The 13992-nt window shown below is 48.2% G+C and overlaps 2 protein-coding genes and 1 non-coding gene across 3 annotated transcripts in view; all 3 read left to right on the forward strand.

The window, feature by feature from the left end:
• MEI1 (meiotic double-stranded break formation protein 1) overlaps positions 1 to 5731 on the forward strand; it is a 92691-nt gene extending 86960 nt beyond the window's left edge. The window contains exons 27-31 of the mRNA XM_032270161.1: positions 1207 to 1288; positions 1749 to 1855; positions 2757 to 2888; positions 3091 to 3203; positions 5532 to 5731. Coding sequence (XP_032126052.1) covers positions 1207 to 1288; positions 1749 to 1855; positions 2757 to 2888; positions 3091 to 3203; positions 5532 to 5577 — 480 coding nt within the window. The 3' untranslated portion in view covers positions 5578 to 5731. The remainder of the gene's footprint in view (positions 1 to 1206; positions 1289 to 1748; positions 1856 to 2756; positions 2889 to 3090; positions 3204 to 5531) is intronic.
• A 1156-nt stretch (positions 5732 to 6887) lies between these two features.
• Positions 6888 to 13992, forward strand: part of CCDC134 (coiled-coil domain containing 134) — a 24967-nt gene continuing 17862 nt past the window's right edge. Inside the window, exon 1 of the mRNA XM_032270165.1 lies at positions 6888 to 7033. The gene's annotated coding sequence lies outside the window, so the exon portion shown is untranslated. The remainder of the gene's footprint in view (positions 7034 to 13992) is intronic.
• Positions 13564 to 13670, forward strand: LOC116544102. Its single transcript, XR_004265817.1, has one exon. It is a non-coding gene; the product is annotated as a U6 spliceosomal RNA (small nuclear RNA).

The raw sequence follows: 13992 nt of genomic DNA on the forward strand, positions 1-13992 counted from the left end.
CCAGCACTTTGGGAGGCCGAGGCGGGTGGATCACGAGGTCAAGAGATGGAGACCATCCTGGTCAACATGGCGAAACCCCGTCTCTACTAAAAATACAAAACATTAGCTGGGCTTGGTGGCGCGTGCCTGTAATCCCAGCTACCCAGGAGGCTGAGGCAGGAGAATTGTCTGAACCCAGGAGACGGAGGTTGCGGTGAGCCGAGATCACGCCATTGCACTCCAGCCTCGGTAACATGAGTGAAACTCCGTCTCAAAAAAAAAAAAAAAAAAAATTAGCTGGGCATGGTGGCGCATGCCTGTAGCCCCAGCCCCAGCTACTCGGGAGGCTGAGGCAGGAGAATTGCCTGAACCCAGGGGCGGAGGTTGTGGTGAGCCGAAATTGCGCCACTGCATTGCAGCCTGGGTAACAAGAGCGAAACTCCGTCTCAAAAAAAAAAAAAAAAAAAAAAAGGTTGGGCTGGGCTTGGTGGCTCACACCTGTAATCCAAGCACTTTGGAGCCTGAGGTCGGGAGTTCAAGACCGGCCTGACCAACATGGTGAAACCCCGTCTTAGGGGGAAAAAAAAAAAAAAAAGTTGAAACCCACTAGCTTAAATAAACTGTGAGGCTCTTCCAAGGTCTGTTTTCTGGGAATCTTTTAGTGTGGACCAGGGTCCATCTTCTTTTCTGAAACAACGCACTCCTTTTTTTTTTTTTTTTTTGGAGACAGAGTTTTGCTCTGTCACCCAGGCTGGTGTGCAGTGGTGCAATCTTAGCTCACTGCAACCTCTGCCTCCTGGGTTCAAGCGATTCTCCTGCCTCAGCCTCCGAATAGCTGGGACTACAGGTGTGCATCACCATCCCCAGATAATTTTTGTATTTTTAGTAGAGTTGGGGGTTTCACCATGTTGGCCAGGCTGGTCTCAAACTCCTGACCTCAGCTGATTCAGCTGCCTCAGCCTCCCAAAGTGCTGGGAGTACAGGCATGAGCCACCGTGCCCAGCCCAAAGCACTCTCTTGAATGTAGATAAATCACGCAGTATAAGCACTGTGCTCTGTGTGAGGGTGAGAGATGAAGCCACAAGCATTTGTTGATTATCTACAGGGGTATAATCCCAAATATGAAATTCTGAAATCCAAATATCTCTGAAAACCAAATGTTTTTTCTTGGTTGGCACCAAAACCGAATGGTAGCAAAACCTGACCTGAACTCATTTTTTCCTACAGAAGGATGCTCTATTGTCCCAGGCCTGTGTTGGCTGCCTGGAGGCCTTGCTTGACTACCTGGATGCCCGGAGCCCAGATATCGGTAGAAACTCTCCACATTCTATGATGTTCCCATGAGAAAGATTGAGGGGAGCCAGCCCCTTCCACCCTCCTGCTCCAGCCTTCTATCCCATTGTGTGATTCATACTTGTTTTGTTTAATTCTTTTAGCAGCATTGCAAGGGCAGTCATGCCCATTATACAGATGAGGTCACTAAGGTTGAGAAAGGTCAAATGATGAGCCCAACCAAGGTCCCAATGCCCTTAAGTGGCAGAGCCTTTCTTACTGCCTGCCTTCCACAATCGTGGCATATATAGTTTCACTGAGCCAGTCAGCATAGGTGGATTAGAAGCCCAGGGAAGAAAGAACCCTCCTTGGGTCAGCTTGTCTGGTACCCAGCATCTAACGGGGTAGCTCCTTTTTAAGCCAATAGGAGAAGGTCCTCTTTGTCAATGTCCCAAGGTAAGGCCTTGGAAGCATTAACAACCCCACATTTCTTGAAGCTCTCCATGTGGCCTCCCAGCCTTGGAATCGGTTTTTGCTGTTTACTCTCTTGGATGCTGGAGAGAATTCCTTCCTCAGACCTGAGATCTTGAGGCTCATGACCCTGGTAAGTGCGGAAAAGATATCTTGTGGTCTGAGGAGTGTCAATGAGCTGGGTGGTGCTGAAGAGGCCAGGGACACCTTACTTTAGGTAACTCTAATTCTTAAAGAAGGTGGAGGCTGGCCAGGCCTTTACCCTACAAGAGGCCTGCTCAGAGAATTCCTCTGAATGCCCATATCTCCTCACTCCAGGGAACCCTAGGACCCTTTCTCCTATTTCTCTCATGACATGTTGACCAGGACCTGTCTACTACATGCCAGGTCTGCTAGGTACTATGGATGTCAATGAACCAGATGCTCTGCCTTTAGGGTCCCTCAGTCTAAAGAAGGGGATATATAAGTAAACTAATAATATAAATATGTAATAGAAGTGGTAAAGTAGAGGAGATGCTAACTGTAGGGGACATAGTAAGTAACCCTTGAATAAATAACAAAGCATCAAACCTATGAATGACAGCAAAGTGGACCAACAAATACATCAGTAGTTGGTAGGGGAACAAAGAGGAAAAAGTAATTGCTTCTCAGCAGTGAAGGTAACATTTTAGCTGTGGCTTGAGAGATTCATAGGCAGAGAGGAAAGGTATTCCAGGTAGTGAAGTAAGAGCAACAGGTACAAGTGCACATGGCGGTATGTCAGGGGAGTCACATGTAGTTCATTTTGGCTATGAGTGTTCAGTGCAAGGATGGGGAGGGAGCCAAGGGCCAGCTCTCTTAGGATCTCACGGTTTGCCTTACTTACCCGTTTTCCCCATGACACAGCCCCACTCCTGCCTACTAACTCTGAGCTCCTTGAAGGCAGGGAGGTTCTGTGGGCTTCAGGAGAGTGTCCCCTAAAGTTGAGGCACAGAAGATGTTTATGATGGAGATGCCAAATCACTGCATGTTTGGGGCTTCTCTTCCTGGGCCAGTTTGTGCGGTACCGGAGTAGCAGTGTCCTCTCTCATGAAGAGGTGGATGATGTTCTGCAAAGTGTGGCTTCAGCTGACCTGTCTACCCTCTCAAATACCACACTCCAGGCCCTGCATGGCTTCTTTCAGCAGGTGGGTGGGAAGGGGAGGCCATGCATCCACTGTGCGGCTAGACCCTCAAGACCATCTTATCCTGGAGGATAGAAGCTCTGGCCACAGCAGCCTAGGAACGCCTAGGAACAGGAGGCTGGAAGTACAGAGGATGGAGGCAGTTGGGGCCTGTGTGGAGTAGGCACTGAGGAGGCCTGTCTTCCATGCCCTCTTATCCCTGCAGCTCCAGAGCATGGGCCTCCTGGCTGACCACAGCATGGCCCAGACCCTGCAGGCCTCCTTGGAGGGCCTTCTCCCTAGCACCACCTTGAGCCAGCCACCCCTGCAGGACATGCTGTATCCTTTCTTGCATCTGGAAGCCTTGGCCTGGGCAAGCTCTCCCAGGCCATAGGAAGCTGTGGCATCATGCTTCAGGAAAGAGAGGTGCACTACAGTCCTGTCTTCTAAAGTAAGCAGGGCTCGGTGAGGTTAATAGCATTGACAACAACAATGCCATATCATGTTTATAAGTTCCTACAGATACCAGGCATATTACATGCATTATATTTAATCCTCACATCAGCTAGGGGTGTTAAGGTAGTTGCAGTACAGGTTGAGCATCCCTAATATAAAAATTAGAAATCCTCGGTGCCAAGTTCTGGGAAAAAAAAAAAAGAAATCCAGGGCCAGGTTCAGTGGTTCACACCAGTAATCCCAGCATTTTGTGGGGCTGAGGCAGGCAGATCACAAGGTCTGGAGTTCAAGACCAGCCTGGCCAATATGGTGAAACCCTGTCTCTGCTAAAAAGACAAAAATTAGCCAGGTGTGGTGGCATGCGCCTGTAGTCCCAGCTACTCGGGAGGCTGAGGCAGAAGAATTGCTTGAACCTGGGAGGCGGAGGTTGCCATGAGCTGAGATCACACCACTACATTCCAGCCTGGGCAACATGGTAAGACTCTGTCGCAAAAAAAAAAAAAAAAAAAAAATCCAAAGCGTTCCAAAATCTTGAAACTTTTTGAGTGCTGATGTGATGCTATAAGTGGAAAATTTCATACATGACCTCACATGATGAGTTAGAGTCAAAACTTTGTTTCATGAATAGGTTGGGTGCAGTGGCTCACACCTCTAATCCCATGACTTTAGGAAGCCTTGGCGGATAGATCACTTGAGGCCAGGAGTTTGACACCAGCCTGGCCGATACAATGAAACCTCATCTCTATGAAAAATACCAAAATTAGCTAGGTGCAATGGCATGTGCCAATAGTCCCAGCTACTCAAGAGGCCGAGACACAAGAATCACTTGAATTGGGGATATGGAAGGCACTGAGCTGAGATCATGTCACTGCACTCCAGCATGGGCGATAAAATAAGACTCTGTTCCAAAAACCCCAAAATTTTTGTTCATTTTTTTTCATGAATATAATTATTATTTCTTATATTCTTTTTTTTTTTGGAGACAGTGTCTCACTTTGTCACCCAGGATGGAGTGCAGTGGTGTGAACATAGCTCATTGCAGCCTTGACCTCCAGAGCCCAAGGGATCCTCCTGCCTCAACCCTGCAAGTAGCTGAGACTATGGGTGCGTACCACCATACATGGCTAATTTTTGTATTTTTTGTAAATACAGGGCTTCACCGTATTGCCCAGGCAATCTGCCTGCCTTGGCCTCCCAAGTGCTGGGATTATAGGCATTAGCCATCATGCCTGGCCCATGAACAAAATTATTAAAAACAGGGGCCGGGCGCAGTGGCTCACGCCTGTAATCCCAGCACTTTGGGAGGCTGAGGCGGGTGGATCACCTGAGATCAGGAGTTTGAGATCAGCCTGGCCAATATGGTGAAACCCCATCTCTACTAAAAAATACAAAAATTAGCCAGGCATGGTAGCATGAGCCTGTAAACCCAGCTACCCAGGAGGCTGAGGCAGGAGAATTGCTGGAACTCAGGAGGCAGAGGCTGTAGTGAGCCGAGATCACACCACTGCATTCCAGCCTGGGCAACAGAGCAAGACTCCATCTAAAAAAAAAAAAGCTTGGGGGGCAGCGCAGTGGCTCACGCCTGTAACCCCAGCACTTAGAGAGGCCAAGGCAGGTGGATCACTTGAGATCAGGAGTTCCGAAACCAGCCTGGCCAACATGGTGAAACCCCATCACTACTAAAAATACAAAAATTAGCTGGGCATGGTGGTGCATACCTGTAATCCAAGGTACTTGGGAGGCTGAGGCAGGAGAAGTGCTTGAACCCAAGATGTGGTTGTTGCAGTGAGCCCAGAGCAGAGATTGCACCACTGCACACTTCAGCCTGGGCAACGAGACTGTGTCTCCAAAAAAAATAAAGCTTGGGGCTGTGGCAGTGGCCAGAGGCCCTCTGGTGAGTGGTTGCACTCAGAGACAATGCAGTCCAGTGACACTGCAGTCCAGAGGTGTATGTGAGGGTGTTTCTTCCTCTGCACTCCTCTGGCCGCCTCCCTGGCTCTCCTCCTTGCCCCTTCCGTGGAATAGTTCCCTGTTGTATAGCAACTACTTAGCCCAGGTGTTCAGGACCCAATTTCAGAATCCATCCCACTATTCTGAGGAACACTTCTATTCTTCCCTAACCATTCTTGACTGTTCTGGGCTCTGGAAGGGTGATGCCCCTGTAGTTTGGCCCCACCTCTCTGCTGTTTTCCTCTCATGTTTTGCTGCCAGCTGCTTGGGAGGAGTGGCTGTATCCCTGTCCCACATCAGAAACTGATTCTCAGGACTTGAAGGCAAGAAATGGAGAGAGAATGAAACCTGGAGACAAAGAGCATAATTGTTGGGGACATGGATGACTGCTAAAGCTATTCATCTGGAGCCATATACTCTATTGTTGAAACAGAATAAGGAAATAAAATGATACACTCACATACCTGTGTGGGCTTTCCAAAAACATTGCACTACCTTGTCTACCAGGAGTTGGTTTCTCAGCCAATTTGATAAGGGATTGTTTGAAGAATGATGGCCTCCTCAGGGAGGGAGGGGACAGGATTTGCTCTGGTAACAGCACTCAAGTAATCAGCTGGGTACCTCAGATGTACTCAGAGGACACCAGTAAGGCCGTCATGGGGATGGCAGGGCAGAGAAAGGCGACGGGCTGGGGTTGCTGTGTTCCAAGTGCTCCAAGAGGCACTAGACCCGCTCCTCGCCTCACGTGGAGGTGGAAAGAGGTAAACTATCCAGGAAAAGAGGGTCAAATTCTCAGCCTTCCTAGCTGAACGAGACTGTCTCAGCCTCAGCCTTTCCCTGGCTAAAGTAGGTCCCCTCTGTCCTTTCCCGCACAGCCCTCTAAATAACTGGTGTTCATGCACCCTCGTGGGCAGGTATTAGGAAGGAATGTCCAGCTCGACCCCTCGGCGTGCGGTCTGCTCTCGACGGTGCCTGTGCCTGTTCAGAGCTCAGCCCACACCAGGCCTCCAGCTCCCTTCCCGCCCGGCAGGGGCCCCAGGCCCGTAGCTGGCCACACCACGCTGCCTCCCCGGGTCTAGATGTCCTGATCCTGCGCAAAAGTGGGGCTGCATTCGGCCTAACGAACGGAGAAGCCCCCGACGCACTTGGTTTATTAGTTGGTGGACCGGAGAGGCGAGCAAGGGATGCTTGAACTTCGCACTGCGTCTGTGAGGTCCTTAAAGAAGAAAAAAAGTGCTAGTCACCGCCCACTAAACTCACCTTGCGACCTAAAATTTAAAAATCCGGTCACAGACGACGACACAGTTTTGGGGAGAGCGCGCAGAAAGTCGCCGGGCCGACAGGATCTGGGGCCCCAGTTTGCTGATTCGCTTCTTAAATCGGGCACAGACCCCCCCCACCTGCAGATTTACTTCCTCCAACCGAAGCTAAATCCAGAGCCACGTACCCGGGGCCCGCAGGAGCAGCGGCGCAAGATGGGCGGGACGAGACTGGAGCACACCGCGCACCCGAGGCGCGCCAGAGATTTGCGGAGCAGAGCGGCGGGGCGGGGCCGGAAGTGAGGCCAGCGGAGCCCGGCCGTCGCGGCTCGCGTTCATTGGCCGGGGTCGGCGCGGTGGGCGGGACGGCGCTGGGTGGTCTGTGAGCGGCAACTAGCCGGGTGCTCCTGCTTTCAGTGCCTTTGGTGTTAGCCTGGTGGACCCTCGAGCCCAGCTGCACTCACAGGACCCAGCCATCTGCCCTTTTCTGTACCGTCTGGCCAGGTAGATGGCGGTGGGCGCGGCGGGCTGCAGGTTCCTGGGGAGGATAATGAGGGAACTGAGGGGCCTGAACCCGCTGCTGGTGATGGGGAGGGAGTTTCGCGGACCTGGACGCCTCTGTTCCTTGAAAAGGCTGGTTCCCTCCTCCCGGAGCCCCAAAGGCTCGGGGGCAACCACTCGGGTCTCCCCAACCCCGGGTAGCCGGCTTAAGGCGCGCCACTACCAGGACACCTCTGCAGGTGTTCAGAGCCTCACTGAGCCAGGAGGAGCTCCGGGGGACGCACAGGGCAGGATTGGGATTGAGAGGCTGTAAAAGTGAGTGTAACAGTGGAGAAAGCAAGACCTGCCCCGCAGTCTCTTGTTTTGGCTTTTCTTTCCCACTTCAGCTTCAGTCATTGTCAGCTGTCTGGTATTCTCCTTGGCCCCTAAAGTTTTGCCCTAGCCTGGTTCTGGTTCCCTTGAGTTTGGAGCAGGAGGTGGAATGTAGGGGGTTCGGGGTGAACTTGGATTATACCTTCTCTAGGTTTCACTTATCTCGTCTGCTTAAGGGTAGGGGGTTCTCTGGATGACCTCTGCAGCCCCTCACTGTCTGTAACTGAGCATCTCTTCCCTGGGGCAAGTGTCCTGGTAGTTCAGTAGCCAGCTCTGATCTCAGGTGTGCTCATTTAGAAAGAGGCGACAGAGCACTGGACTTAGAGCCAGGCTCTTGGTTCAGCCTGCGAATAGCTGTGTGACTTTGGGCAGTCACCTCATTTTTCTGTGCCTTGAATTTCACATTGGTAACATTGGGGAGTTGTAATCTGAGTGTGAGACCTCTCGTGACCACTGTGTGTAATGTTGCATCTGACCGACACCCTCTCATCCTTCTGTGCTTGTTTTACAAGTTTATTGATTGTCTCTTATCCCTACTAGAGACATAAGTACCATGAGTGCAGAGATTTTTGCCTGTCTTATTTACTGCTGTATTCCCACGTCTAGAACAGTGCCTAGATTGTGGTAGGTACTGGTAGGTACTGTCAACCTAAATAACAGAGTGAGAGACTCTAAAAAAAAAAAAAAGATGTTTACCTGGGAATAGATATTGTAGTGAGAGAATATGTGTGCCGTAGTAACCTGTGTACGCATTTGGGGAGGTAAAGGAAAACAAAAGTTGTTTCTTTTTTTGTTTTTTTTTAACGGAGTCTCGCTCTGTCTCCCAGGGTGGAGTGCGGTGGCGTGATCTTGGCTCACTGCAACCTCCACCTCCTGGGTTCAAGCGATTCTCCTGCCTCAGCCTCATGTGTGTGAGGCACCACGTGTGTGTGAGGCACCACGTGTGTGCCACCACCCCCAGCTAATTTTTGTATTTTTAGTAGAGATGGGGGTTTCACCATGTTGGATGGTCTTGATCACTTGACCTCATGATCCACCTGCCTCAGCCTCCCAAAGTGCTGGGATTACAGGCGTGAGCCACCGGGCCCAGCAACAAAGGTTTTTAAGGGAAAAATGAGAAGGATTATGTAATTATTTTGAGATAGTTATCCTTGGCTACAAGGTTGAATAACAAGAGTGATGCCAGTGTGAGGTTGGACAGGCAGTTGCAGGGCAGATGTCCTCACAGAAATATTTTTCTGTGTAAGTTTGCAGTGGCCTTTGTGCAGGGTTGTAGTTTTTGCATTTTTTCTGATAGTTCTTGTTATCAGTCATTTGTGCATGAGAACCCTCCTTTCACAACCTTCCTTGGCTCTGTGTGTCAGTTGTTCTTGTTTTTCCCACTGGAGAATCATGCTTTAAGTTTGTCAGCGTTTTTAACACAAACAACTCTGTTTTTATTCCAGCAACTTTCACATTTCCCGTTTTGGTCAAGATCTTTCTCCAAAAGCATTACTGATCAATCATCCTGTAGTTAGGTCCCTCAGTGCTAGGACGGACCTATCTTGGGTTGTTGGTCTCTTCCCATGTTGGAGGGAGTTATTGGTGACTAGGAGTCGTCGTCAAAACCCTTAGAGTGGCTGGGAGCAGTGGCTCACACCTGTAATCCCAGCACTTTGGGAGGCCAAGGAGGGAGTATCACTTGAATCCAGAAGTTTGAGACCAGCCTGGACAACATGACAAAACCCTGTCTCTACAAAAAATACAAAAATTATCCAGGCATCGGTGGGGGAGAGTGCATGGGGGAGTTGGGTAGAGAATCACTTAAGCTCAGGAGTTTGAGGTTACAGTGAGCTGTGATTCTACTGCTGCACTCCAGCCTGGATGACAGAGCGAGACCCTGTCTCAAAAAACCCAAAATACCTTTCAGCCACATTTGAGCAAAAAGGGAGGTTTGGAAGGAGTGGCTGTCAAGCTAAGTCTACCTGGATGGAGTTCATTGTTAAGTTCAATTTTGGCTATTCTATAGGCATTTACTATCATTGCAAAGTTCTGGACCAGCATTACTCTGTTAGGAGTGTTACTTCTCTAAAAATTTAAAAAGTAACAGGTCTAAAGCTTAAAAAGAAAATAGGGCTGGGCACGATGGCTCACACTTGTAATCGCAGCACTTTTTGGGGTCAAGGCGGGAGGACTGCTTGAACTCAGGAGTTCGAGACCAGCCTGGCCAAGATGACGAAACCCTGTCTCCACAAAAAATACAAAAATTAGCCAGATGTGGTGGCTCACGTCTATAATCCCAGCACTTTGGGAGGCCAAAGCGGACGGATCATGAGGTTAAGAGATCGAGACCATCCTGGTCAACATGGTAAAACCCCTATCTCTACTAAAAATACAAAAATTAGCTGGGCATGGTGGTACACGCCTATAATCCCAGCTACTTGGAAGACTGTTGGCCACTCTCTGCTTTAACTCAACTCAGTTATGGCATAGTAGGCGGTAAAAACTAGGTAGGAGAATTACTTGAACCCAGAAGGTGGAGGTTGCAGTGAGTTGAGATGGTGCCACTGCACTCCAGCCTGGGCAACAGAGTGAGACTCCACCTCAAAAAAACAAAAACAAAATACAAAAATTAGCCAGGTGTGGTGGTATGCACCTGTAATCCCAGCTTCTCAGCAGGCTGAGGCAGGAGAATCACTTGAACCTAGGGGGCAGAGGTTGCAGTGAGCCAAGATGGTGCCACTGCACTCCTGTCTGGGCAACAGAGTGAGACTCTGTCTCCAAAAATAACATAAATAAATAAATATATTGGAAAATAGGAAGTAATATTAATAGCAATATGGTAATCTCAGTTTGCATAATAGTTCTGAGAGTCCCAGTGTAGTGGTTCATGCCTGTAGTCCCTGCACTTAGGGAGGCCAAGGTGGGTAGATTGCTTGCACCCAGGAGTGAGAGACCAGCTTGGGCAACTTGGCAAAACCTCATCTCCACAAAAACAAGTATAAAAATTCTCCAGGCATGGTGGTACATGCCTGCAGCCCCAGGCTACTGGGGAGGCTAAGGCAGGAGGATTGCTTGAGCCTGGGAAGTCGAGGCTGCAGTAAGCTGAGATGGTGTCACTGCATTCCAGCCTGGGCAACAGAGTGAGACTCTGTCTCAAAAAAAAAAAAAAAAAGAAAGAAAGAAAATTCTGAGACATGAACCTAGGCTTGAAGACAACCAACTGAATAAATCAAATGCACATTCTCAAGTGCATAGAAATAGATGAGGCCCATTGTAATCATCAGGCCTGCTTTATTTTTTGTATTTGGGTCTCAACTTCCCAGAAGAATGTGTCCAGGTATAAGAAGTAGTATTAGGAATAGCAGTGACATTTATGAATATTCTAGTTAAAGCTGTGGTAATATAAGCAATATTTATTGTATTCTGTTATAAGAGAGAAACAGGCTAGGCGCAGTGGCACAGGCTTGTAATCTCAGCACATTGGGAGTCCGAGGTCGGCAGATTGCTTGAGGCCAGGAGTTTGAGATTAGACTGGCCAACATGGTGAAACCCCATCTCTACTAAAAATACAAAAATTAGCTGGGCATGGTGGTGCATGCCTGTGATCCCAGCTACTGGGGAGGCTGAGGTGCAAGAATCGTTTGAAACTCGGAGGTGGAGGTTGCAAGATCTAAGATCGTGCACTACACTCCAGCCTGGGCAAAAGAGCGAGACTGTCTCAAAATAAAAAAAGAGAGAGAGCAAAGTCTTACTGGACATGCAAATAACCGTACTGCCATAATAATACTCATGAATAGGCTGGCACAGTGGCTCACACCTCTAATCCCACTACTGTGGGAGGCTGTGGCAACCCGATCATTTGAACCCAGGAGTTCAAGACCAGCCTGGGAAACATAGTGAAACCCTGTCTCTACTAAAAAATACAAAAATTAGCCGGGCACGGTGGCTCAAGCCTGTAATCCCAGCACTTTGGGAGGCCGAGGCAGGTGGATCACGAGGTCAAGAAATCGAGACCATCCTGGTCAACACGGTGAAACCCCGTCTCTACTAAAAATACAAAACATTAGCTGGGCGTGGTGGCACATGCCTGTAATCCCAGCTACTCAGGAGGCTGAGGCAGGAGAATTGCCTGAACCCAGGAGGCGGAGGTTGCGGTGAGCCGAGATCGCGCCATTGCACTCCAGCCTGGGTAACTTTATCAGTTTTTAATTGAGTTCTGTTTGATTTTGATTGGAGGCTGCAGGAATTCAGTTTCTTCATTAGAGTTCTGAAAAGTTTTCATTTAGTCCATTGATCTTAAAGTTTTTAAGTTTTTAGAAACTCGTATTTAAGATTACTTGTTGGAGTCTTTTTACAGTCTTTTGAACTCCTGGGCTCAAGTGATCCCAGGAGTGAATCTGATTGCAAATGCTTTTAGAGAAGAATCAGAACCATGGATGACAAAGACTTGGAACAACCGTAGTTAAAATTTTTTTTTTTTTGGACAGATTCTCTCTCTGTAGCCAGGCTGCAGTGTAGTGGCGGAATCTCGCCTCACTGCAACCTCTGCCTCCCAGGTTCAAGCGATTCTCCTGCCTCAGCCACCTGAGTAGCTGGGACTACAGGTGCGCACCACCATGCCCCACTAATTTTTGTAGTCTTAATAGAGATGGCGTTTCACTGTGTTAGCCAGGATTGTCTTGATCTTCTGACCTCCTGATCTGTTCACCTCAGCCTCCCAAAGTGCTAGGATTACAGGCATGCGCCACAGCACCTGGCCTAATGTTTGTATTTTTAGTAAAGACAGGGTTTCACTATGTTGATCAGGCTGGTCTTGAACTCCTGACCTCAAGTGATCCACCCGCCTTGGCCTTCCAAAGTGCTGGGATTACAGGTGTGAGCCACCATATCTGGCCCCATGGTTAAAAATCTGATGGAAGTTCATTATAATCCGCAGTTGACAGGGAAATTTGTCAATTTGTTATTTTTGTGGCATACAACATAATAGCCAGAATTTTGAGTGATGACATGTTATATTTCTAAAAGTTTTATATAATTTTGGAACATTTATATCAGTAACTTACCCATAAATGTAATTGAAAGAAGATCCAGCATCAATTATCATTTGATAATGTTTCCCATTCAATTTACCAAATAGGCTTAATTATTTAATATCTCTACAAGATGAGTGATCTGTCCTTTGAGGCTCTCCAGTGGCCTGACTGGAAAACCCCTAAATTAATTTCAGGTTAAAAATACTTAATTTAGAATTTAGTTACTGGGGAAATTTAGTAACAAATGTCAAAAAATGTAAGACAGCAAATCAAAACAGGATCCCAGGTCTGTGTGAAATACTAGTCATTCATTTAACCAGAGTGATAATCAGAGACTTCACAAGCAATACAGAAGGTTACAAGGTTGTAAAAACAAAAAATCTTAATTCTGTCATAGCTCAATTTTTATGAAAAAGTTGTGAATTTCATCAGATGACACAGGAAGAGTGTGTCCAAGGTTATGAGTTTCCAAGGTTATTAGTGCAATGTAAACAAAAAAGCTAGTACCAGCCGGGCGAAGTGGCTCACACCTGTAATCCCAGCACTCTGGGAGGCTGAGGCAGGCGGATCACCTGAGGTCAGGAGTTTGAGATCAGCCTGGCCAACATGGCAAAACCTCATCTCCACTAAAAATACAAAAATTAGCCAGGTGTGGTGGCAGGTGCCTGTAATCCCAGCTACTCAGGAGGCTGAGGCAGGAAGAATCACTTAAACCCGGGAGGCAGAGGTTGCAGTGAGCCAAGATTGGACCATTGCACCCCAGCCTGGGCAACAGAGTGAGACTCCGTCTCAAACAAAACAAACAAACAAAACTACAGTAATACCTTGAGCCAGGAAATACCTGGCACTTAGTTAAAAGCATGATTAATTTCCTAGTTACATGGAACAATTTAGCCACATCAAGAAAAGCCAAAAGTACAGAATCCAGTTACAGTAGAAGAAAACATTGTTTTTCTAGGCCTTCAAGACAGAACATTTGGTTGGGCATGGTGGCTCTTGCCTGTAATTCCAGCACTTTGGGAGGCCGAGGTGGGCAGATCACCTGAGGTCAGAAGTTCGAGACCAGCCTGGCCAACATGGTGAAACCCCGACTCAAAAAAATATTTGAATGTCAGGCCACAACAGCAGAGTTAGAACCAGAGAAAAGTGCTTGCTTCGGCAGCACATATACTAAAATTGGAACGATACAGAGAAGATTAGCATGGCCCCTGCGCAAGGATGACATGCAAATTCGTGAAGCGGAAAAAAAAAAAAACAGAGAAAAAAGTTACAATAGCTGGGCGTGGTGGCTCACACCTGTATCCCAGTACTTTGGGAGGCCAAAGTGGGTAGATCACTTGAGCCCAGGAGTTCAAAACTAGCCTGGGCAACTTAGTGAAACCCCATCTCTATGAAAAATACAAAAAGTAGCCGCACATGGTAGCATGCACCCGTGGGCCCAGCTACTCAGGAGGCGGGAAAATGGCTTGAGCCTGGGAGGTGGAAGCTGCAGTGAGCCATGACTGTGCCACTGTGCTCCAGCCTCGGAGACAGAGAAAGACCCTGTCTAAAAAAAAAAAAAAAAAAAAAAGCCGG

Source organism: Sapajus apella, unplaced genomic scaffold, assembly GCF_009761245.1.
Source record: "Sapajus apella isolate SASKATOON/1434 unplaced genomic scaffold, GSC_monkey_1.0 scaffold205, whole genome shotgun sequence".
Classification (NCBI taxonomy): domain Eukaryota; kingdom Metazoa; phylum Chordata; class Mammalia; order Primates; family Cebidae; genus Sapajus; species Sapajus apella.